General features: G+C 27.6%; 4 protein-coding genes across 4 annotated transcripts; 2 read left to right on the top strand and 2 right to left on the bottom strand.

Moving 5' to 3' along the window:
* Positions 1-98: 98 nt before the first annotated feature.
* Positions 99-10,554, bottom strand: LOC111042994 (ceramide synthase 6). The gene is made up of 7 exons (XM_022327759.1): positions 10,026-10,554; positions 9,684-9,917; positions 5,533-5,641; positions 5,223-5,444; positions 979-1,097; positions 752-899; positions 99-617 (listed from the first exon to the last, which is right to left on the bottom strand). Exons 1-7 carry the CDS (start codon positions 10,202-10,204, stop codon positions 510-512), a joined length of 1,119 nt encoding a protein of 372 aa, XP_022183451.1. The 5' UTR covers positions 10,205-10,554; the 3' UTR covers positions 99-509.
* A 285-nt stretch (positions 10,555-10,839) lies between these two features.
* LOC111042995 (transmembrane protein 177-like) lies at positions 10,840-13,474 on the top strand. Its single transcript, XM_022327760.1, has 3 exons — positions 10,840-11,908; positions 12,415-12,658; positions 12,721-13,474. The coding sequence occupies exons 1-3, from the start codon at positions 11,772-11,774 to the stop codon at positions 13,285-13,287; spliced, it is 948 nt and encodes a 315-aa protein (XP_022183452.1). The 5' UTR covers positions 10,840-11,771; the 3' UTR covers positions 13,288-13,474.
* Positions 13,475-15,136: 1,662 nt separating this feature from the next.
* Positions 15,137-16,460, top strand: LOC111043004 (U6 snRNA-associated Sm-like protein LSm1). Its single transcript, XM_022327770.1, has 3 exons — positions 15,137-15,324; positions 15,452-15,636; positions 15,702-16,460. The coding sequence occupies exons 1-3, from the start codon at positions 15,276-15,278 to the stop codon at positions 15,873-15,875; spliced, it is 408 nt and encodes a 135-aa protein (XP_022183462.1). The 5' UTR covers positions 15,137-15,275; the 3' UTR covers positions 15,876-16,460.
* Positions 16,461-17,808: 1,348 nt separating this feature from the next.
* LOC111043002 (ectonucleoside triphosphate diphosphohydrolase 5) lies at positions 17,809-25,844 on the bottom strand. Its single transcript, XM_022327769.1, has 12 exons — positions 25,543-25,844; positions 21,047-21,155; positions 20,827-20,967; positions 20,687-20,766; positions 20,484-20,627; positions 20,304-20,415; positions 20,054-20,222; positions 19,854-19,994; positions 18,789-18,955; positions 18,346-18,399; positions 18,176-18,288; positions 17,809-18,098 (listed from the first exon to the last, which is right to left on the bottom strand). Exons 1-12 carry the CDS (start codon positions 25,570-25,572, stop codon positions 18,021-18,023), a joined length of 1,338 nt encoding a protein of 445 aa, XP_022183461.1. The 5' UTR covers positions 25,573-25,844; the 3' UTR covers positions 17,809-18,020.
* Positions 25,845-27,737: the final 1,893 nt, after the last annotated feature.

The following is a 27,737-nucleotide window of genomic DNA, read 5'->3' as shown; positions in this document are numbered from 1 at the left end:
AAACATATAAAAAACTATTTTATTTTATAAATAATATAATAAATACAAATTATCATACTTAAAAGTTTTAAATTACACTTATTTTTTTGTTTTTTAAGTTTTTTTTTGGGGGGGGGACTGGAGGATGAAGGGGACGAATAAGCATTATTTAAGTATATTAATGAAGTTAAAATGAAATAAAATAAAATAACAAACTAAAATCTAAAAAAAAAACTATAATAATTGCATATAAAATGTTATATTTATGGTATATTTCTCGTAGGAAATGTTTTTGTTTATGGATGACTAGAGCTGAATCTGAAACATTTAAGTGATCATAATATTTATAGAAACTTTTCATTTAAGTAGCTATGTTCATGATAAAGTTACCACTTTTTTGTCTTAAAAGATAGGGAATAAAATGATTAGTATTCTGGAACACATAAATATTTACACGAATACCTAAAGTGCTTTTGAAATTATTTCAAACAAAACTCAATAAAACAAAGATACAATAAAAGTAGTATAATTTAAATTGTGCCATTTGGTAACGCTCCATTGATGTCATCTATTTTGGTACTTGAATCATCATCTAGTGTAATTTCGTCACTAGAAGAACTTCGAATGTCTCCATCCATCTGAAATTATTCAATATTTTAATTAAATACAATTTTTTTAAAGATTTAAACAAGTATTTAAATAAATTTATACAAGAATATAATTACAAATTTAAGAAAAGAGAGATTGCGATTAATACTAAATAAATACATACTGATCCAGAATTCCACGATAGATATGCAATTCTCAAAATTAAGTGTGTCCAATAAAGATGGAGACCAAGTAAAAGAAACAGTAATCCATTGAATATGTAATAAGCTGGGAACATTTGGTTTACCACTTGTGGCGCATTGACTGACGTACTGTTTTCAAAATATAAAAAAAAATTATAATAAATGAAAATTACCCAAATTTATTATGAACAACTAATACAAAACTAACCTGTACAAAATCCAAAAAGGGAACAATCCAATTCTAGTTACCAACCAGACAACAATGAATACTACTGAAATGAAGTCGCATAATTTTTGATATTTGGCATATTTGGCCATTTTTGCCAACTATAACAAAAAGTACAAATTAAAATGTAAATTCCAAGCTAAGCAGGGAACAAATTGTTTTAATAATTGTTTTATAAGTATAAATATGTTCGAGTAGAGATATTCCAAAAGTTTGATGTAATTAAATCAGAGGTCAATCATACCATGTGCTTAGTCTAAACCAGTGTTTCTCAACCTTTTTTAAGTTACCGCCCCCTTGAGTGTCAAAAAATTTTTTAACGGCCCCTACAATGTGAGAATTCTATAATAAGGGTTAGGTTAAGGGTATTTGGAAAATTTAAAAGAAAAAATTGAAATTATCTAATAACTCATGTTTTTATTTATTTTTTATATTTGATATATTTTTTATTTATAGTTCTAGTATTATGGTAATCTACCACCCAAAATTATTTCACCGCCCCCCTACCACCCAAAACTAGTTCATTGCCCCTTGGTGACATTTTACCGCCCACTGGGGGGCGATATTGCCCCCGTTGAGAACCACTGGTCTAAACTATATTATTTTTGTCTTGTATACTACTACTAATTATTATCTTCACCAGATCTTTACAGATATATTCTATCTATATAATAATATGTTTATTTTACAGCTAGATAAAGTAGTTTGGAACCACACCACATCCCCTATACCACTATTATTCATATAATTGAGTCTTTAAAGAAAATTGCCGTTATAGCAATAACTTGACTGAACAATATCTCTATGATGCTCTATTTTAACTATAACATATTCAATATATAAAATAATATATTTGTGTTGTATACTTATTACAAAATTATGTTTAAATTAATTATGTAGATACTATATAATATCAAATTATTGGTTTGTATGACGTACTTAATAATAGCCATTATTTGATAATAGTTATTTAAACCATTGACTTGTTCAGCATTACTTTACTAAACGAAACACTAGTTGGTTATCTTTTTTTTCTCACACATATACAATGCCATATTCATAAGGTAGATAAGGACAGCTGAGAGTATTTAACGGAAACCAAGAGAATAGAATGTTTGTAGGGAATGTATTTACTTACTAATCTATTAAAAAGAAATCTTAAACATTCAATTTTTAACAGCATATTATCATAGTAAATAATATTAATTAGCAATTTTTTATGAGGTAATACTCAGAAAAAAAAGGTTATGTAAGTGATGCCCTCCAAAATGTTATTTTATTTGTTTAATAGGTGATAAAGCTGTAATTTACTTTCAATGTAAATGAGCCAGATCTACATTATGTTACAAGGAGCCGAAACAAAGATAACAGGTCATGTTTGAACATCTCTTAATAATGTGTTTTTACTAATAACAATTACAGGCACATAATATATAACTCATTGTGGTAGCAGTGTAAGATAGTTACTTTTATTGTTAATTGATATGCTCCTTATTAATATATAGGAGTTAAGCTTTATCTTTGGGTATATAATATTCAAAATGAGTATTTCCGTTTGTAAGAAAAAATATCATTACTGCTTTAGCTAATCAAGTAATCAAACTATTAACATTTACTAATGAAATAAATATTAATTAAAACAAATTTTAATACAAAATATTTTATAGCTACCAATTAAATATTATATAAACATTTTTAAATTTCATCATGACCATAATTTTATCATACATTTCTTATCTACAATCTCATGAATCAAATATTATTATTTATAAAAACAAACTTTAAGAACTTTCCTTTTCTTATGAAACCTTTTTCCAAGTTTATTTTTATATTTGTTTTTAACACGTGTATAAAAGGAACAAAAGTTTTTGTGAATCATTAATTTACAAGGAATTGAAAGTATTGAAGTCTAAATGCTCATAAAAATTATTGTTAATTTATGGATATTTGTTTGTATTTCAGTTTGATGAAAATGTCAAGTATCTACAGTTATTAGTTTATGATTGACACGAAAATAACAATATCAATTTTGTTTAAAACTGGTTATGAGTAAAAATTTGTATTTTCCAAATTATTAAGGACAATACAGACATTTTACTTTTGACCCCCTCAAGTAAAGCTATATTAACATTCCTATAAGAAAAAAATGTTAAAGATTGAAGCAATTTGACTACTTCAAAAGACGATGACACACACACATAAAAACCACCATATTACTGTTGATACATTGTTCAAATTCGAATCTAAAATTATTAATTTTGTTTTTAATAAAAATTTCAATAATCACAAAAGCTAGTCTGTGTAAACTTGCATTTACTATAATACACAAGTTAAAGTACAATAATAAACAATCTAATTGTGAAACTCTTTTATAATCATAAATATCTTCAATTGTTATCATAGAAGTATTCATATTTTCAACAATTATATGACTGAAAATGCATATAACCTATACAATGATAATTAATGTATTGTAAAATATGCAAAAATTATATTTTATGGATCACACATTTCTCAGGGAACAGTAATAATTTTTTTGATGACAAGTTCAATAAGTATAACTATATAATAGTCTCCAAACTATGGCCTCAAGTGTGTCTTACTAACAATTTTTGACTGGCCTACCTATTGCATTAAATAATTTTAAAACTAACTATTCATATTATCTTGATAAATATTTGTCAAAAAGTATAATCAAGTATACATATAGTTCTAAATTTATTGTAAAACTAAACTGAAAACAAATTTTTTTTAAGTGAACTAAATTTAAATGACTCTTTCCACTTTTCTAAAAAACAATGTGCCGTTACAAGTTACGACCTGTTAAATAGCTTGCACTCGTTTATTATATTCATTGCATTTCTATTTTTTTATAAAGCTAAATATTGTTAATATGACTATATATTTTTTGGTATATTAAGTTATTATTTTTATTTTATACCTCCTTAAAGTTTAGTTAGACTACTGCTTTACATTGAACATTGGTAATCCATAGGCTAGGATCCTTGACCATTATTGCTACAGGTTCTTATCAATATTTGTTGTGTATTTAAATATACTTCAACTGAAACTCAAGATCTCCTTCCATAGAAATATTTAAAACTACGAGTTTGTTATCCCCAGAAAAATTATTAAATCAAATGAAAATAAATACAATTGACAGAATATACATTGAATCATACAAAAAATTATAAGTGGTGAAAGTTTTATAAATATTAAACGATTTGTATTTTTGAATGTAGCATAAATACATAAATACTAACATTATTATTTTGGCTCATAATCTTTGTCTCCATTTTATAGAACAGGGATGGGCGACTTAAAGTTATTAGAGAGCCAATTTTTAGAAAATTAAAATCTAGAGCATAGAAAGCAAAGAAACAAGGGGGGAATTCAAAATATACATTTTAATCAGTATTTATTTTGTTTATAATGTAAATTTAAAATGTAGCACTGGCCAGATAAAAATGGCTCGCGGGCCACAAGTTGCTCACCCCTGTTATAGAAAACAGCTGATATTTTTGTCTATGAACTAGCTGAACTTTTATATATAATTAAATTCTTCAAAAATGTTTAAATAGCACCTCTAAAGATTAAAAATTAAAAATTAAATATATATTTTTTCATTGTCTCAATCGCGATCCAGTATCGCTTACAAAAATTATTTGTAAAATAATTTGAAACTATTTTTTCCTAAATAATATTTGATTTTTAGTAGTAAATTTTATCGGTCCAATTATAAAGATGTTTTATATTTTTTAAATAACCTAAAAATCACAATATTATATTTTCAAGGTTAAAAATGATTTTTTCTGTCATTATTTTTATATTACAACAATGAATATAATCTATAATCATTGTTTTAGTCTATTAAATTGATATGAAACTATAACCTTCAAAAATTGACATTTGTTAATATACAACAAATTAAATTTATAGTATAATAGAAGTACTAATATTTTTAGATCAGACAAATCCCAATCATATTTTAACATTATAATGTGACCTCTAACATAATTTAATTAAACAAATAATAATTCATACTTTTAATTTAAAACGTGTGGAAAAGGTTTATCTTTATTGTTTGACCTATGATTCTGAGAGTTTTAAAATTGATTTTTTAACTCTATTTCTATATTTTTGTTATTATTATTATTTTTTAACTTTTATTTTATATGATAAAACACAATGCTTATATGAAATAAAAAATGTATATTATTCATTACCTCAAGGAAAATATCGCCACAATCATGTGTTAAAAGCACAAGAGTCCCAATTCTGTGGAAATTGCATATCCATGAAAAAGATAATAAGCATATAGTACATATATGATGGACAAACATCTGCCAAAAATCTTTCCGTTTGACATCAAAAAATTGAGAAACAGCTAATGCCCAATAAAATGATAATGACATCATATAGTACCACCAAGTGTCTCTTGTGACACCCTAAAAAAAGTAAAAAAGGTGTTAATAAATATGATACTAATTGTTTCTGACTTTATAAAGAAAACAATTTTTTATTGGTAATGTTTACCTGGTGTGGATATCCAATCCAACAATAATCTATATTCAATAACCATGGTTTATTCCATAAGAACGCAAGACCATAGTGGAATGAAAATGTGTAATAGACATATCGCCAACTGAAAAGAATAATACATATAATCAAAGTATATTTTAAAGCATAAAATAATGAAAATTATTCAATATAAATCTAATCTCAAATGATTATTGTATGTAAGTTGGTTAAAAATAAAAACATTAATATGTCTAGTATGGAAAATAGTAATATCATAGAAGTATTTGTTTAAGTAAATACCAATAACTACATAATAAAGTGTAAATGTGAGTTTAAAATACATTTTTAAAAACATTATACAATTTATACACTTGGTACACAGTGTTCCACCTAGAATATAAATTACAAATACTGGATCATTATTTTCTTTTGATTTATAATAATTTTTTAATATACAAAAAAAGTGCTACAATTTTTATAGTGTTAGTTTTTGAGAGAACAATTTTTTTTTTTTGAAGATGCCATACATTCGTTATTTAAGGAGTTTGATACAGCCAATTCAAAAATAAATTTTTATTCTTAAATTTATTAAGATTAAAACATTATTATTTTTAATAAAATAATATTTTGCAGATTTATTTAACTCAATGCCAATTAATAGCCTATTAATAATAGGTATGTCAGACATTTTTAAAATAACGCTGTAGACAATTTAACTTCTATAATCTGAAAATAAATACATTGGTATTAATTGTTTTGTAGTTACACTAATAACTAATTAGGCGTTTAGAATTTAAATTTAATCAATCAAAAGTATTTATTCTAAATTAAATATTAACAATTATGGGTAGGTATGTTGATAATGTTTAATCATTTTTCATTAATACCAACTACTGTAAACAAAATGTGAGTAAAACATTTATATTAATATTAAAAAACTAGGTACCTAATATAATTTTAGTTAATATTTTGTTTGTGTTACGCATATAAAGAATATCATATACCAATATTTAATTTAATAAAAAAAAAAGTTCAAAATAATGTTTAAAAACAACATACCTTTAACTTACTTTTATTGGGTAGAAAATTAACATACATTTTAATATGGTTAATTTGTTTTAATAAAAAACTATAGAGATGTAAAATCAAATATTTAAGGATTAAAAGACCTCAGGATTTATTTTGAAAATTATTAATGTCATGATTTAATTCAAATTAAATACATAATAATAACACAGGGTGGCTCATTTAAATGTTTACACTCTACACGGATTTTTTTAAGAGAATATAAACTTTTAATTTCATTTAGTTACAGAATATTTGTCAAATCATTTTGACACATAATAATCAAACTATAAACGAGTAGTTATTTAGTTATAAGCAGTGCTCATAAGTCATGCCCTAAAAAATTCCTAAATAAGCATGCACTTATATACTAAAAACTGGCAAAATATGCTTTAAAAAGTTCAGAAATATGGATTTATATGCACTAAGAATAAGCAGATTAAAAATCTGTAAAAGATATTTAAGAAGATAAGACTATTTCATATAACATGTTTTTACTAATTGCTTAATGCAGGTATGAAACACTGACAACTAACGTTTTATTTTTATAATTATATGTTGCGACAATTCCCATATATTTTATATGATGCAAAAATATAAATTATTGCATTTTTCATCAAATTGTTGTCAAAAATATATTAAATATTATCAATAAAATAGAAAAATGCAAAAAAAAGGAAAATAAATTATTAAATTTCAATGTGTATGAAATGGATTTCTATGTCACATAGCATTAAATATGACTTAACAAGATTGATATGAAAATGCATGAACTTCTAAACCCTGGTTATAAGTATTATTATAATTTAGATAAATGGAGTAATCACGCTGGAATTCCCCAAAAACTATGCTCTGCTCATTTTTAATTTAAATACCTATAAGTGACTATAATTAAATAACTACTCATTAAAAATTCTATTTTTATACATGAAAATACATTGTTGTAATGTGCTAAGGTGGGCCAAACGACAAAAGAGTTAATTAGAATCACTGATTAGCCTTTAAAGTTGTAGCCTTTCTTGCTTCACATACTATAATGTTAAAATTTATTTTGTTGAATCATATAGTAAACTATTCAGTACATTGGCAATACAATATGTTACATAACCTATTTTCATACTTAATTTTTGTTTGTCTGTCATGCTATACTGTTAAATATTTGAATAGAATATATTTAAATGGCTTCACTTATTCATTAACATGTTTTAAAGGTTTTTTTTTAACTGACCAAACAACATAAAATCTGTACATAGTAAATTAATATTTTTTAATCAATATATGTTAAGATTTAGCTACATTTTATTTGAATAGTACCTAAGCATTAAGAGGATGTCAGCGCAAAATTTGTTTTCTCTTTTTGACCGATGAGCAACATACCAAATTTGCACTCAGCAGAACAACTGCTGGGGCTGTTAACTTAAGTATTTAAAGAAATTGACCAGATTATATATTGGTCATATTACTAAATTTAAAGCTAAGAACTTTATCAGTGTTCCTGTGTTGGCTTTTTTTTTATGGTTTTTCAATTTTAAAGTGAGATATAAGTTTTTAAATAATAACATTATTAAATATAGGTACTCAAAATTAGCATACTAATTGAAATATTGTAAAAAATCCAAACGTACAACAAAAATAATATTTCAAACTTTAGGTTTGATAATAAGTCCAACTACTCCAAAATTAAAGCTAACACAAGGTCGGTTGTACTGAAAGAAAAATGTATGATGCGCATGAGAAAACAAACTGTGAGGCGACATCCTCTAACCTCTTAAAAAAAAAAATAGTTCATAAATAAAAATATTTTAGTGTTCACCATTGAAAAAAGTTTTATTGAATTTAAACTAGAAGTATTTTATGAAAAATAAATATAAAATTCTAAATAATAATAAGGCACGTGATAATTGTTGTAAAATAATGAACTGAACGTCATAACCATCATCATTAACAAATAATTATAATTGAAAACAGTTATAATCAAATAAAAAATAACAATGTTTATGAACTTATCTTAAAATTTTATGGTCTAATTTTTATGAGTAAATAATAAAACTAAAAAATAAACCAAACAGATAAAAGGTACCTATAATACAAGTTAAAATACAATTAGATGACAAAAAATAACTAATATAGTAATAAATAACATATACAGCGTTGTTATTTTAGCATGAATCAGTAAATACCTATTTTATATTATTTTGTAAGAGTCCAATGTCTTTTCTTGCGTATTTTAATAATATCAGCTTTGAATTTTAATACTAGTTGGATATTTTTTTCCAATAGGTATGGTTTTTTATTTTTTAAATAGCATTGGGTTCGTGTCTTAAAGCAATCATTCTGTATATTACAGTGGATAGTAGTATTTTTCTTAATTTGTGATAGACAAATGATGGATTATTATTTAACTTCTAAAAAATTTTATAAATTTAAAATTAAGGAATAATAGGTATATTCTTTATCTCAAATGTATCAATGTCGAATAGTCAATTTGAACCAAAACTTTAATGAAAAGTATACATCATCAATATAGAAAATATAATCAAAATAATTTTTAAATATTTTTTTTTTAAAGTGCTAATTGTATTGTTGTTGTTGATAAATGTCATCATTATTTTAGTATATTTCTCTATATTAAGCACTGCTTTTTAATATAATATATTACTATTATTATGTTTTGAATTTATAACCTGGTTTAATATTTAATAATCCATAGGTTGGTCTTTAGTCTTAGTTTCAACAAATAAAACAAACAATCGACCTACTAAAGTATACAATAGAAAATATGATAAACATTTGAATTAGATATGTAATAAAGTTAACAAATTTCTTTAAACCTACAATTTTGAAAATGTACAGGTGCCTATTAAATCTATATTTTAATATAATTAATGTACCAGGTGATAACAAGAACACTATAAGTCATTACCCAATAATAATTGGTGGCTCACAGCTCAATACACTTTATCGTACCATTGTTACAGAGCCACACAGTTATTTTATTACAGATAACCAAGATAGAGACTTGTAAATGAATACAAACATCAATCAGGTAGCAAGAAGTTAGGTTGTTTTGTTAGTTTGTATAAATTGATGAAAAATGTTACCTGCTCTCACAGAACTTGACTAGGGTCGAAGGCTTGTCCTGAGCTCGCCTCAACCTCAACCATCTCTCTACTTGTCGCTCGGTCCAATCGAGCCTCTTGGCCAGACCCACCACTTCCTTGTGATTCCACTTGCTGTTCCGCGCATACCTTTCCTCTAGCATGTCATTGTTTGGGACCTTTTTTGGTTTAGTGCTCTTGATACCCAGCGATTGGCCAAACGGTGAAAAACAATATCTGAAAGAGAGAACCGCTTTAGGTGGGGAAAAAAACGAAAACCGCCAACCTTAGTCCAAAAGGAACACACACACACACCCTCCCCGCCCACCCAAAAGTTCAACTCACTTTTCGAGCAGATATCTTATGAGCAACACGACGACGGCCATGGGCAACGGGTAGATCAGGTGCCGGTGGTCGGTGTACTGGACCCGTTCATTGGGTTCCAGGTCGGACCATTGGGTGTTCGGCGGCAGCCAGATGTCCGGGGACCAGAATGCATCGATCAGTGGCCGGAATATGGACATCGCGCGACTGATGGGTAATGAGTACCGGCGGCCGGTGTGTGGGTCGACTGTCCACAGCCCTACAAGTTGTAGGATAGTGGATATACAACTAACTGGGGACGACCACGACGGTCATCGTAATATAGTCAATAATATTGCACTAACCGCCGCAGACGCTACGCGCGAACCAACTGCGCGCGACGCCGGACGTTCGGGCCTATTTATACAACAACGCACGAGGACAGCGGCGGCGGCGCACGCGATTGTCGTTGCCGTTGTTGGTGTCGTCGTCGCTGTTATCCGTCATGGAACGGATCGAAATCGCGCCAGTATCGAATCAATCGACGATCGATGCCGGGGTGGCCGACGGACGTTGTCGAGTATGGGCGGTTAAATCGCCGCTACAGCTCGACGACCGATGCGATGCGATGCGATGCGGTGCGGTGCGGTGCAACGAACCCGTGGACCGCGAAGGGGCGCGGGGCGCGACTCGTGTGCACTACGGTTTACGGCGATAATGTTATATAACGTGTGGGTGGGTGGTGGTGGTTCGGTGGCTGCGGCGTGCGCGTGTGCGTGTACGTAGTACGTGTGCGTGTGCGTGTAGCCGTGTAGGACGTGGGTCGCGTGTGCGCGAGGTTTCTGCCGTGTGCGTAAAAAAAAATTAAAACGTAAAAAGATGAAATGATAAACGAATTACTGCCATTGGCGAACGGTGCGGGAACGGGTGGTGACGAAAAAGAGGATGATATGCGGCGGGGGTGTGGGGAACCGGCAGGCCTGCAGTTGGTTGGCTTTCAGGCTTTGCCGGCGGTTGACCGGCCGGGGTGGATGATCTCACCGATAAGCAATGCCAGCAATAAAAAATTTTAATGATATTGAATATTGATAATTAACGGTATAATTTAACGGATGCAATTCACCTATTCTGTTTTTAGTATTTATTTCTGTGGTAAAATATTGAATGACGTGTGTTGTGAGACATTACAAGTGCTTTTTGAGATAAACGAATTTATTTTCATAAAAGTTGCCTCACAATTTATAGTACAATATAATTTTATCAATGATATGTTAAAAAAATGTGAAAATCATAAACACGGACGTCTACACGTCCGTGATCATAAAACATAACGATTAACGACATTTTTTGAAAACCGAAACTGACGTTGATCCATGATTCATAAACGCGATTTAACCGCATAAAAATATTCAGCAATCAGTATTCACCCGTTGGCCGGGGAATGAATAACAATGATATCACCACAAAATAGATTATATGTAAAATATGATTGCTCATATCAGAGAATAACAGTGATATCATCTTGTCTTATTTTCTGATATCATAATCATGGCCGGATAGTGGAAACCGGATATTCCGATTTGGTGATTCCAGACTTCAGTAATGCAGTGGCTACCTTAAATTTTTTTGCAACTCGTGTTTCGTAAGCTAATGTCTGTTTAGTAATCTAAATCAAAGCCATTAAAATATTGTAGGACACTAGGATTGGGATACTGTTGGCGAATAAATTAATCTGCCCATAGCTCATATTGTAACTCTGAACTTTATTGATAATAATTGACAATTATTATGAGCAAGTTTAAAGTAACGTCGGATTTCGTAGTTAACGCATTGTGCGCTGTTACTATTGGTTCTGGTGCTATCGAATATTCTACCAACATAATCTTTAATGATTTATTTGTCAAATACTTTAAAGAAGCAAACAAGTACGTTACTACAAAATACAGTTATTTTTGTTTGTTAATAATTGAGTATTCCTAAACCTGTGTGAAAAAATAACGCACTGAGATGCGTGGACGATAACATTTACACGGTTCATTATAGAGGTGCTGGATAATGTGAGATAATTTGAAACTGGTTTAGTTTAGCGAGTTTCTAGTCTGTGACTAGATCACCTAGATGAAATGGGTTTGTAAAAATATAACGATTTTGTAACCAATACAATATTTGTTGTAGTCTCAATTTGAAAATCAAAACATAATGTGAAATGGCGTGAGAAAAGAAGCCCACCAGTGTGGATACCCTCTAACTTGGAGTTTTTTTTTTTTTAATTAGTGCAGGTCGGGATTCAGGAAATCTCGACATCGACAAGCTTACTCCCAATTGTGTATCAGTTTATTCTTAACTTTTTCATTTCCATAAATACTTAAAAAAGTTGCTTGGTGGTTGTTTTTTTTATTTAAAAACTAAATTTATTTTAATTATTTTTCAGAAATAATCAACCAGTTGCATTAAGTGAATCTCTTCGAAAACGACATGATGATGTGATTCATGACTTAAAATTAACAGATTTTAAAAAAGCTTTTGTAATACCATTTACAGCTAAAAGTATTCATCCAATAAATGTCGGTTGTTTGAATACTCGTATGGGTAGCTATATAGGAATTCCAAGCATTTATGATCTTAACTCAGTAGATGATATTTCAATTAAAAATGCTGCAGATTTAAATCTACAAGTATAATCAAATATTTGTATAATATATACCAAGAATTTGTATGTTATTAATTTTTTTTTCAGAAACCATATGCTGAACTTTTAAACGACAAGTCTGAGTTTGGTCAACAGTTTGTCAAGTCGTTAATCCTGAGTGAACCGGCCAAAAAATATAGTATTGCTCGGGAATTGATGCTTACAGACAATCATCGAATATTTATTAAATCTAGTTTATCTTCTATAGTATTAATGCCAATGTATGCTTTGGGAAGTTACATATATAATATATTGCCTCCAAACCCAGCTAGAGTTAGGACTTTAGTACTTGTATTATTAAGTAATATAGGAGTATTAGTATGGTTCTTAGCACGCACTGCTACTGAGAATTTTTATCAAAAAAAAGCTGATGAAAAATTATGTGATATCAGTGAAGAATATATTAAAGGAGGAATAGAGTATTATGAAACATTAATTCAAAGAAATCTAGCTTTAAGAAACATTTTACCTGATGGTGAAAACATGTATACTAAACAAGGAGATCAAATCGAATTTATTTCAGAATTATCTGAATTACCCATTACCTACAGAAAAAGGTATCTTGAACATAGATTAAAAAATTTTGTGAATGAAAATAAAGAAACATCAACATAATAATTGATTAAATACTTCAATACTGTTTTTTTGGTTATATTAGTTAAAACTATATAGTTTTTGCTTAGAAGAATATAGCTTGTAGAATTGTATTATGTTCTTTGTTTTTAAACTATGTCTGCAATTTTTTCTAGAAGTTATCACATTTTACTTTTAAACTGTTATTATAGATATTTTAAACTGTAAATGGAAAGACTTTTTTTTATTAACATGCAATGTATTCCTATCTAAAATTTTTCAAAGTGATGTAAGAACATTTTTAAATCCCTATATTTTTAGTTTTTTACATACTTATAAGTTGTAACTAGAGCTAGGATTTCTATGCATTTGCACGTTTTTTTCTTGAGTCCAAATTGATTGGATGTCAGATAAGTCCGCAATTTGAATTATTCCCGATAAGATAGGACAACTATTTTTTTGTATATTTTGAACATCTATAATAATTAGAATATTCGTTGAATGGTCGTAAATGTAGAACCTTATTTTTGTCAGACGACCTATACATTATTTTTGTTTTTCATTTGTACAAGTTTTAGATGATATAAATCCATTCATTGATCCAATCGTCAGGCATTCGTGTTTCAAAATTTGAAAGACCAAATAATTACAATTTACAACAATATTCAATATAATAATAAATAATTATTGATTAGAAAGTGGGTTTTGCTTCGATTAGTTTCTGATTTCTATATAAAAAATATTTATTTAATTAGAAGTATAAAAATCATATTTTGCATATTCTGGTAAATAAAAATGATTATTTTAAATTTTTTATTGCATATAAATCCAAATCCTACTTATAACTACTAACGCTTCAATTTCAAATATCAAAACAAAAAAATTCACAAATATGTTTTGTAAACTTTACATGAAATAATAAATCTATTCATTAATGTTTAAATTAATAAAACCAAATGTGAATAGTTGACCGTACATTTGCCACGTTATGCATGTAAAACTGAAAATAGAAGCCACATTCTCTTCAGTGGTATGTAAACTAAATATTGTAATGTGAATAATGTCATACTAATAAAAAAATTGACTTTATGAAAACCAACTTAAAAATAGTTGGTAGATGCATTTTTATTTCAATTTTGATTACTCAATTTTCTTAACTAAATAATGGTTTTATTTTTATAAGAAATTTACGATCTATTCTTACACAAAATAATAAGCAAATGTGACAGTATTTACATTTGAATTTTTGAGGGAAGAAGCCACCCATTAGTGACACTACCTATTTTGAGTTTTTATTTATTTTATTTTAGTATTAGTATTGTTTAATGCTACAAATCTGCAACATAACGTGCGATTTACCCATATGTACCCATATGTAATACAAGATCAAAGTGTGATCTATCTCACACGATACAAAATATTATGTACGTTTGAGTATTGATTGAAATAGTATTTAATATTTATGTCTTGTATTGTTAATTATGATCAAATCAATAGTTGTAACGAATTGTAAGTAAAAATTGGTGTCTAATTTATACTGAACGATAAGTACGAGCTCATATTATAATGTATACCGGTACCTACATATCAAACGTTCACCCAAGTCAACGAACGATTCATATTAACAGTTTTTAAATTTAGACAATCGTCGTTCATTTTGATTTTTAATGTATACCGTACAATTAAATTAAATATACATGTAACAGATTATATTTAGTTCAATTGTTTCCAACGATTTTCTGTCTTGTTTTATTTTGTGTCTGTACGTTCACTACTATATAAAACGATTTTTAGTAAAGGCAAATTGACTATACCGTAAGGTAGTGCGTTATCATTTATGTTATCTACGACTGATCGCTGATAACTCATTACTGTTTTTTGTTGTTATTATTATTATTATTATTATTTTCAGTGCGTAACAATGTGATTTTTAGGTAAGTAATGGGTAGGTATAGAAGTATTTCTTAACATGGTTCCGAACTGCTATTTTTTCAAATTTACGATTTTATAATAACTCTCGTGCAACAGCGATGAATTCTTTTCCGCCCAGAACTGCTACACTTTTGTACGAACTGGACAGTAAGTATAAAATGATAAATCGATTGGTTTGTCAGTGTAAATGTCTAATATTATATGATTGTGTTCTAAAAATCTAAACAGTCATTTTCAATAATATTTACTGTTTTTATTTTTTTTAATAATGCAGAAAAGCTTATGGTTCTTTTACGTGACGGCAGAACGCTTATTGGTTACTTACGAAGCGTTGATCAATATGCCAATTTGTTGCTTCAGCAAACAGTTGAACGCATACATGTGGGTAAGAAATTTGGTGATATACCCAGAGGTGTGTTTTTGGTGAGAGGAGAAAATGTCGTTTTACTCGGAGAAATAGTAAGATTGTATTTAAAATTTTGAATTCATTTTTAACGATATTAATAATTAATATTTGTTTTTAGGACGCCCTTAAGGAGGCCGATCAGATGTTTGAAAGAGTGTCAATAGGAGACATTTTAGCATTACAAAAACAAGAGCAAGATGCCAAGATTGAAAAAGCTAAATCTATTGAACGTTCTTTGAAAAGAAGAGGTATGCGATTTCCTCCTGACCTAGTTCAAGATGACTTTCTTTGATTAACATGATAAATTTGCAAAAGTAAACAATCAACAAATAGTGATACTTTAATGTTTTCCAATTTTGTAGATTTGTTAATTATTTTAACTTTGAATTCTAACAAATTAGTAACTAAAGGCTGTCAAAATATTTACAATTATATTTTTTATTTAAATAGTAAGAGTAAAAATTTGTTAGTGTCTTTTATTAATTTACCTAATAATAAAATATGGAAATTTTTATATTCTATGCAACAACAAAGAAACCAACTTTTTTCTTTTATGTGTTTCATTTTTTCCAAATTCATTTTTGGTACAATAAAAGATCTTGAAAAAATGTATGTTACCATTATGTTATTTGAAAAATTGATGCCAATGGTATATTGTTTAAAGTATAGACTATATTGTTGACTTATTCCATAAAGATTTGAGCCAAATGTGTAATGTAAAAAAATAATTAGATGTTTAGTTAATTTGTCATTTATTTTTTTATTTATTCATTCAACCTTGTATAATTTACATTAAACATTTAATTTGTCTTTTAACCATTAATCTTTTGTTGATAAATTTGCTATTTTTTTTTTCTCTATAATTGTCAGTATTTTATCAAGAATGGCAAATGTATTTGATACAAGTTTACATACATTTATGTTTGAACATTATTCTAATTAGGTTTAAAATTATAATTTTCATATAGCTGTTTAGATTCTAATAATTACATACAGGGTGGATCATGAGTTTTCTTCAGTTTTTTTTTTTGCTCTTTAGAAGGCTTCAATTTTGAATCCTAAACTATTTTATCATATTTTTAATCAGTTTAAAATAATTTATTTACTACCAGAAATGGACCATAATGTAGACTTACCATAAGATTAGGATTCTATCAGGCATAAAAGTATTTTAATGTGTAATTTATTATATTACTGAATACAAATTAAAACTGTTATTTAATAGATTAATATTTTTATAAAATAGATTTTTCATTAACTTTTATGCAACTGTAGAAATTTAAGTTTATGGAAAGTCTCCCAAATTTTCTAATATCTGTTCATAAGTTTAGAAGACAAATTTTTCAAAACAGCTTAATATATAATTAACACAATACATTAGCTTAATTATTGTAGGGTTGCATTTACGACTGGTAAAATAAGGTATATGGTAAAGTTTAAAATTATGTACTTAAATACTTCTTATTTTTGGAATCAGTCATGTTCATTTTCTTAGTTTCCGCCTGTATATTTTTGAAATAAAATGTATAAAATGAAATGTTCCCTAAATGCTAAGAACAAAGAAATTTCAGTTAAAATATTATGAGTTAGTTATTTACTACATATTGATTGCATATGTTTCCTATTTTATTTTTTCTGTAAAAGAATCATAAACTATTATATAAAATATATTATTATTATGATACAATCAGATCACTACAACTGTCATCTAAAAAAATAAAGATTGCAAGTGTTAACTTTGTTTTAGTTATGTTAGAAGAAACGGTATCTTAAAATAGATTTTAGAATATTTATATATTATATTACTATGTATGTATATTACCTATGTAAGGTTTTTTTTTCTGAAAAAATGTCAAGTAGAAAATGAATAAAAATGCAATAATTGTTGTTGTTTTATACATACATTTGTTAAACACTTGAAAACTTGTAATGACCTTAACAATTAATAACTACAACTCCTAATTGTTTTTTAAAAATGTAACAACATCTAGTGATGAGATGGTATAGTTCAGTTTTTTCTTATTAAATAATTACCAAATTATTCAACTATACAATTTTATTGAATCAAACAATTAAGTAGATAATTATGGCAATGAAATGCAAACTATTTTGTTTGTGGACAAATCACAAATAATAATTGTTCCATATCATTATCATGACTTTTAATTTGAAATATTTTTAATCTAACAATACATGTATTAAAAATCAAATAATTCGTTGGAATATAATGTATAAATATAACAAATATATTAATAATAAAAAATAAAAATCGAAAATGCAACTAAATATTTATGTGAATAGTTAGTATTAACTAGAACACAATGTTTAAATCGCGGGTAAGTAAACAATAAACACGACCAAGTGGAAAATAGAATATAGACTAAGTTTTGATCATCAATCACCATGGTTGTTGGTTTTTAAAAAATGGCGGTTTGAATTAAAGTCCATTTTGTAAAATATGGTAAGCTGCTCCAAGCGCCCAGCTTATTTCGTGTCCGTCAATAGTATTTAATAACTAAACATCAAATTTATAATTAGATTAGATTATTTGAATAACTATGAGTATAAAAAGAGGATGAATAGTAAACTTACAGAGACTGAAGTTTCGACGGGTAAGCCAAAACCTTGTTCCAATAACACAGAAATATAGGTTAAATCGAGGCATTTAAATGGACGCAACTCATTATAACTAGTTTGAGAACATTCTGGAAAAATTCAATTTATTATAAAAACAATCAATATTATAAATAAAAACAGATTACCCCTCTCTGCTGCTTCATAAAATGATTTTATGGTAACGTCTCCTCCTTCTTCGCCTAGAAATGACAATAATAACCATAAATCAAATAGTAATAGTAATTTTCAAAACTACAGTACGATCTCAGTAACCCGACACATATCAGACCACACTACTGCCGGATTAACGGGGGTTCATATAAAAACGCATTTTTCTATTGAATTTTACATTTTTACTGATAAATATAAAAAAATTAATTACGTTATGTATTATTATTATTTATCAATAATTATTATTATTATAATTATGTATACAATAAATATTATTATTTATTATTTATTTCTTGTAATTATTATAGAATATAAATAATAGTAATTTTATATATATATATAAATTGATACGTATAGATTAAAATAGCCGGATTACCGAGATTGTACTGCATATCATGTTTAAATTCTTAATACATACTGACGAGACCAGCATCTTGAGCTCTGTCATAAAAGTATGAAAATGCTACTATTTTCTGGTTGAGCAAATCTTTGGGTTTGTCAGTGTATACAGTTTTAACCACAGCTTCAATGATACTCTTACACAGCAAGTAATCGACAGCTGGACCTTTTTTTGATGGCGCTCCACTAAAATGAATACATTCCAATATAGTAATAACTTGGGATGGGACTTAAATGTATTGTCCTTTCAAAAAATATGTGCATTACCAAAACATGTTATGGTACAATAAGAAAATATAGATGATCGGTCATCAGTTTATTGGCATGTGTGACATTAAGAGGACGTTACAACCACATGTATTTTCTTTGTTTTACAAATATACAACACACCAAAATTCGATGACGCATAAGGAAGAACTTTATCCGTGTTGTAGAATTTTTGATTTTTTAATAGCACTAACAAATCATTGTAAATAATCAAATAAAAAATCTAATGTTCCCAAGCTGATAACTTAAATTGTATTTGTGCTATCCGACACAGATAAAGATCTTTCCTATGTGTTGTGGAATTTTGGTAATTCTACTATAAATACAGAGGGGGTAAATTTGTTCTATGCAAAACAATTTTTACTATGTTGTTCATTTGTAAGACAGAGACAACACATGCGGGTGTGACATCCTCTTAAGATAAATTGGTGAATCGATTTATTTAAAAACCAGATTACCTAATGATATTTTAGTACAATATGTATATTTATATTGTTTTTTGTTATAATTGAGTAAAAGAGGAAAAAATTACAATAATATATAAATTATAAATATAATGCCTTGAAAATCATTACAAATTCCCTTAGACATCAAAAACCTTGAAAAATGCAAAAATATTTCAATGTTTAATAGTAAGTATTTGAAACACATTTTTATCTTGGGAAGCATCATGTTAAACATTGAAATCGTAGCCCTGGTAATAACTAATACGTATAAAAGTATTTAGACAAAAGTAGATGGAGTAGTATGTATGAACTAAAAATAAACAGCTTGCTCTAAAATATTATTGATACTGTAATTCAAATTAAAAACTTACGTTACGTGGTAGATATTTTGAGCAAATTTGTAAGGCGTTCCTTTGGCCGCTTCTTGAACACACGGACTAGTAACATTCAACAAATCACCATCTACAGTAAACACACTCTTTCGTGCAGCCATTAATCCCAACCCTAAATAACTAAAATATATTTTTTTAAATGGTTGACATAATAATATATAAGTTCAATTTTAATATACCTGTGGCTATACAAGTTTACTTTTTCATTCATTATAGAATACTCTGTAATAAATTCTGGTAATTCTTTTATGATTTGTTTACTATTAGTTGGGATAAATGTGATCTGTATAGATCCACCACCCAAATCAAGAGCAGCTACTGTGTTTGTCAATTTACCATTCAAACGATCTAAAAAATAAATAAACTTTTATAATTGCTTTATAAATAAATATATTAATTATATGTATGTGTGTATGTCAATGTTTTTACCTAGAAGAAAATTAACTGTAAACCATGAAAAAAGACCCTCGTCGATACCATCCATTATGGCCACTGAATTTTCATTTGTATAGAACGGATTGTGTTCAAATAATTGTATTACCTATAAAAAAAACAAGATCATTTTTAAAACCAATTTAGAGGTTATTTTTGTAAAAAAATACAAAATACTTCGTTGAGAAGTCCGTCTGCTTTTTCAGTTGGTAATAATCTTAAACCAGCCGTTGCTCTCATTGCAAGTGGTGTACTTTTCCAATAGCGTTCGGGCACAAAATTTTTAGCTTTAGCTAATAACTGATCAATTGATTCAGCACCCTAAAATACAAACATAATTCAATAAACTTTAGACATTAGTTCCGAAAAACAACATTTACTTTTTTTGGATCATCAGCAAAACTAGATAAGCCTGGTTTAACTTGTACAAATAATTCATCTTCTAGCTCTAAAGAACCACCTATAAAATAATAAGAATTAAATATTGATATATTATTTAAATTTTAAATGTTTCGTTTACTTGGTGTTTTTTTAAAAGCTAATGCTAATACTCTTGAACCAGTACTTCCTGCATCAATAATAACAGCATATACAGGTTCTGATAATGGTTGCTTTTTAACAACTTTGTCGCCAAAATCTGATTTATATATAGTGTAATAAGCTGTAATTTTTAAAATTGAATTAACTGATGGTAAATGACAATCACAAAAAAAACATTGTATGAATTATATTCTACTTACAGTATATTACCACAAAACTTATAGCAAAAATACTATACAGTAAATATTTAGTTTGATTTACTTCAGGTTTTGTTTTATCATTTGTATAAGTATCATCTTCTTCAACAATCTATGAAAAATGATTAAAATAATGTCAATTAAATTATTAACATGTTAACATTATCATATGTACACATGTAGCTATAATATAAAATGTAAATTTACCATTTCTAATTTCAAAAGAAAATAGTTAGGTCTTGAAATTATTTTATTATTTTCTTAAGAATACTAGACAAATCATTTTTAAAGAAAATTAAAAATATACATAGATAAATTGCACAAAAAAAATACATCCTAACTGCGCTATTTTTTTTTACATGTACAAAATTATGTAACAAAAAAAATGGTGTATTGAATATTACTGACAATATTAAATGTTGGTTGTCTTATGATAAAAGTAACAGAAAAATAATCAATTATGTCTATGACTTACAGTAATTATATAATTATATTTTACATTTATCACAAATTATTCTCTGATTCTATAAATTTAGCACTAACATACATAGGTAATCATAGGTCTTTTAAAGTTGTTAATTATTTTGTTTCCATTTAGGTATAATCTTACTTACAATCCCTTTTAACTTGATTTATTCATAGTTTTTAACTATCAAATTCTCATATAATCATATCAACAGTAGTTATAAATTATAAATGAAAATTATATTAAAAGCCATAAATTACCATCGACTCATATATCTATACCAAATTTATTTTTATTTTAAGGTTCTATCAATTATAGTTTTTAGCTTACAGTGTTGTTTAAATGTACAATATGTGTGCATTGTTCTATCATTGTTTATATTGTAACTGATATGACTATAGAATTTAAAGTTGTAATTAAATACAAAGTTGAAACATATATGTTAGAATCTAATTTAAATTGATGAACTGTATAATATTACATATTACGCTTGGAGTTAGCATTTACTGCCATTTAGCAATACATTCGTTAGTATTTATTGTAATAATTTAAATAAATGTGGTATTATACACATAGGTACAATTGTTAGCATCTGTGTCAATACTATACCTATTTCTTTTACATAATATATTTTATTTCACATATTTTATTCATCATTTAAACAGTAATATTAATACATTCATACCGAATAGAAGAAGTTGAATCATTATGCTTGTTAATGAAGTAATAATTTTATAATTTTATAATTTTAAAGAGTTTAACTAAAATATGGAATCAACACAGGTAAGTCTGACTTTTGTGACTGATGCTTACAACCACCCACCTCTATATGCTAAGAAGCTACTCAAGGAGAGTGGAAGTTCATGGTCAAATGGCTGACAAATTATAGCTTGAGGCTGTAACATCAACTGCAGATCATAGTAATAGGCAACTGGCACTGTGGACACAGTATGCAAGATTTTCCAAATTTGATTTGACTTAAATGGTGAGAATTATGTTGGTTATAATGCAACCCCCACACATTTTATAATGAAAAATTTGGTAGACTCGCTACAGTATACAGTAAGCTAGCTATGTATACATGTACACATACTACATGGCTATATAAATTACATTCAAAAATGAACTATGTAGTTAGAAGTGATTATAAAATGTTAGACTTTTTAGTATTATTATAAGTGATATGTATTTAAATAATAAGTACCTAATTTAAAATTCAGGCTTAAGCAGACGGGTAGCCAGGGAGTTTTTAGGTAGGTAATTTTATGTTTAGTATGACATGTAGGGGGGAGAATTTTACATACTCAACTCTAGTCATTAATCTATACATTAAGAGGATGCTACATCTGCATGTGTTGTCACCTTACAAATGTAAAACGTATTTTTTCGATATCATAAATACGAAAAAGTGTTTATTGTTTTAAAATTCATTATTTTTTAGTTTTTCAAACTTGATATCAAAACAATAAAAACAATGTTGCTCAGCATATGCTCTCCTCTTTATAGAGTGAAAATTTGGTTGTTTACCTTAGACTACAGCCTGAGTGGTTCTATTCCGCACAAAACAGTTTTTGCTATGTTATGCATTTGTAAGACAGATACAACACATACGGGTATAGTATCCTCTCAAGTCTCAACAATACCAAATTCAATATAAAATCTCGAAAATGGGAGCTCATAAAGGGGGGAAGAGGGTGTAATGAGGAAATATCCTTCCTTAGGTAGTAGGTAACATAATTTTTACATTTTAGACCTATATAATATGGTATTATAATATATTAAAGTTCAGATTTTTCTTTAGAAAAAGATCCTCATTTTTTAAAATTATCCTAGCTCTCCACCTCCTGACCTCCTTCCTATAAAAATGTCTGTGGACACCTGTGAATTCTGAATCATATAGTGTATATATTTTTTGCATAAAGATGTAGGGTGTTTCAACAATCAAAACACCCCCTGGTCACTCCACTGGACTTAGGTACTTACCTGATAGGGTATTTCAAATAAGTGTAAGCAAGTAAATATATTTTTAACACATACATTCAATAACTGATCCTCCAATCTAATCTGGCAACTATTCTATTAGCCATGTAGTAATTTATTTAATTATTAAATACCATATCAGACATTGAATTATTACATAGTTTAATAACAAAATATATAATATAGTCATACAGATAAGTTCTGAGGTTCAACACTATACTCTGTCCAACGAGAGAACATGCTAATTCGGCACATCACTTTTTGACACCCTATCAACGAGACAGGTTCCACTATGGCAGGGTATATATGTTGATGAGCAAAAGTAGTAATTTTTGTCAGGATACGGTGTGTTTTATCACTGGACATAGTATAAGTTAGTTCAAGCTGACTAGCATTCTGTGGAGTACCTAATTGACTATAGGAAAAGGATATCAGATGAGTCAGAATGAAAAATAGAGAATGATTTCTTGTAGGATGTGAAGGAGCACAGAAAGTGACAGAGAGCTGATCGACAGGCAACATAATTCATAATATAGTATTCAGATTCAAAATAACTTATAATTTATATACTTAGTTATATATATTTGTTTAAAATGAGATTAATACTATAAATTTGATCATAATCCATGTATACTCAATTATATAATTAACCCATTTTGTTTCAAGAAATATTTATTTTTAACAATTAATGTGATATAGGTAGTTTTACTTTATTTCATGTTAAAATTCAATCAACACCAACAATTTAATTTAAGATTTAGATTTCATAGGGATGAAACTAAATTATAAAAACTTTATTATTATCATAAAAATACTTTTATACTTTAATACCATCATACACATTCTCTCAACAAGTAAATATAAAATGTAAATATTAATTTTGTAAAAAAATAGGTACCAAACTCACCTCCTATAGATAAGATATAGTTTTTATTTTATTGAGATAAAATAATTTACATCTTAAGATACATTAAGACATTTAGTACATTATACAATACAAATAGGTATATTTATCTCTACAAAAATTATAAATGTGTAATAATTATATTAGTTAGAAATTAAACAACTTACTTATATTGGTAAGTTATAATTTATAAAATATGAAATTAGAATAGATAGGTATATATTATTATGTACGTCATACTTGATGACCTTCTTCACTCAATACTGACCATGAGTTCTATAAAATTACTATGTAAAACAGTCATTAACTATTAACTAGCAGTGACAAATTAATAAAACTTCCTCTTTCCTATTCAATTCAAATACATTGTCAATGTATTTTTTATTGAAGTTAGGTACTAACTAAATATGTGTATCAGATTTTAAATTAGTACCTAATGATATACTATATTTTATACCTATTTTAGACATAATGATCATTGACCACAGTTTCTAAGGATTGTCTTAGTAAAAAAATGAATATACCATTGATTATTTTTTTTTCTAATTTTCATCATATCAAATCATTACTGATAACAAAAAAAATAACCAGTATTCTGTAAGGATCCCATGGACATTGGGGTCCCAATGCATCCATATTGATCTATTAAAGTCATTACTCAATACTTATTAGACCATAAATATTCAAATTTAGAATTAAAAAGTTAGATAGTATATGAATAGTATACGGGTTGATTTGTCAAGCGTGCTTGATTTCATTTAATTCTCAAATAATTCTGATTTTTAAATTTTTAAGTAAGCTTGAACACCAAATTTAAACAACTGAAATGGTTTGTACAAACTGAAGAGCTCAACAATTTTCCTTAAAAGAAGGGTGATTCTCATTTTAAAAAAAAAAGTAAGTAGAAATATGATAGTTGGAAATATTATAATATTCAAGTTAACTTAAAAATTTCAATAAATGCATGATTTAAGGAAAAAAGTGGATTTAAGTATGCTTGGCAAATCACCTTATATACTATATAAAATAAATAAGTTTTTTTTTTAAATTATTATTATTATTATAAATGAGCAACAGAGCACTAACAGTTTATAATTATGATCATCATCATGTCAAAATGGACATTAAAAGAAAATCTTTTCCACAAACCTTTTTAGTTTTCTTGGTGTGTCTTTCCATTTCAGTAAATCAAATAACAACCGAAGTCGACGAAACTCCGTGGATCGTAGTGTGAATATTTAAAAATCTATTTACGTATATTATGGTTTAGCAGTAGACTACGGTCGAAGGATAAGCAGAGACGCTGAAAAGCAACAGCAATATTTTTACTCAATTAATAGTACCACTTCACACGTTATTACGTTAAAGTACACTGCGACTGCTTACAGAATACGGAAATCTTCTTTAGCCGATTGCCGAATAGGAGGTACGAGGCCGAGTGGGTAATGTTTATTTTATCGACGTTATCATTTTTGAAAATACGGTGAATAATAATATATGTATATGTATTTCTTATCGTGTCACAACCTGTATGTTATGTAACATATTATGAATCTACTGATAACGACTTGTCCGACTCCGCCTTTTTTTCCAAAGCTTAAAAAATATGAAGTCATAATTCGTAACACTTTGACTTTTAGTTGGGTACGATCGTTACGACGTAATAATAGTATTATTTTATACAGCGGTTTGCAGCCAGGCGATAGTGTCACTGCCATCGGATTTTTATATTTTACAGTGACCGACAACTCGGTCCTGCATAACATTAGTTTATCTTCAAGTATTTTAGTCGTATAGGTACATAGGACCATTTGGCGAATAACTATTAATTTATTATTATACATAATATTATAATATTACTTTAAGATTCTGAGCGAAGCGATTAATCTATTGTTTTTTGTGAAGACACTATTTTAAGTAGAAAAATGCTATGATCATCAACTTTGATAGATGGAGGTTTCTTGAAGACAATTTGATCTATAGTTAGTAACTACTTTCGAGAGGTCAATATCGAAAATAATCAACGCTTTTAAAAATTAAAAAACTAAAAAACAATTCTATCAAAAATGAGCGCCTGAAGCTTAAATTGTAATGAAAATATATATATTTAAACCGTAAAATAACGGGTTCTTTATCCAAAGATTTTCTTATTTAGTTTTTATTGCGTTTATATATAGCTCAGTAGGGTACCTTTCCAAAATAGTTAAGAAATTATCTTAAATATCAAATGCTTAATATACGACCATAACCAACAAAACGGCTCTACTATACGTATAGTTATATACCTATTATATCTAGGTATAATACCAACTTCATAATTTTAACACCCTTTACTATTGTAACGTATGAAAGAATATGATCTACAACACTATAATAAATTGAACCAAATCCCAATAAACATCATATTACCCATAGTCAATTATAGCCAATAGGTACACGTAGTGACGTCCTATAAATACTTAAATATAACTTCAATTTTATATTTTTATGAGATCATATATAATGTTTTTTTATAAATATTCAATTTAAGTTTCATCTTCAGTGATCTCTATAGTGGACAGATTATAATATAGATTATATATATGTTATGTATATAGCAGTAGGTGATAGTACTATAGTAGTACACTAGTACCTATTAATAATAAAAAAAATGTTTACGTCAGAAACGAATATATTTTTTTTATCGTAATTCAATGCGGTGCCTATAAGAGATAAGTCGTATAATAATTATTATTGTACATTTGTAGTACCTTAAAAGTAAATAATATATAATTATTCCCTTTAAAACATTTCAAATTATTAAATAATTTATAGTAGTGAAGTAGTTGAAGTATTACTGTAATAATTGGGAGTCATTATAATATTATAATTATAAATATGTAAATATCCCGGTGTATTCAGATTGTATGGTATTTTACAGATTAGAAATCAGCGTATACCATATTATATGCAGTATGCAACTCCCTGACAAATATTTTGACTGCGTCTATGCCTACTTGGCATTTAACAATTCTATAGGAAAACCCACTGATTGGAATCATTAAATTATTTCATTCCTATACCAAAATAGGTAAAATGTAAGTACTAAGTACAGAATAAAATCAGTATCCGTTTAATGTTTTAGGGCTTTAGGAAATAAACAGGGTTACCTTACCTACCTATTGTATACAATTTTAGGCCTAACCTAACCTTGATGGAGCTATATTTTAAACACTTCACAGCCTCTGTAGATCATTATTATTTATAACCTGGCTAATAATATATATATTAGCTGTCTATCTGATGTACATTATTATCGATATATCTATATCGTTTCCGTATTGCTACTGTTAAATTATTCTCGA

This window comes from Myzus persicae, unplaced genomic scaffold, assembly GCF_001856785.1.
Source record: "Myzus persicae strain clone G006 unplaced genomic scaffold, MPER_G0061.0, whole genome shotgun sequence".
Classification (NCBI taxonomy): Eukaryota; Metazoa; Arthropoda; class Insecta; order Hemiptera; family Aphididae; genus Myzus; species Myzus persicae.
This window is presented reverse-complemented; position numbering and strand designations above follow the sequence as displayed.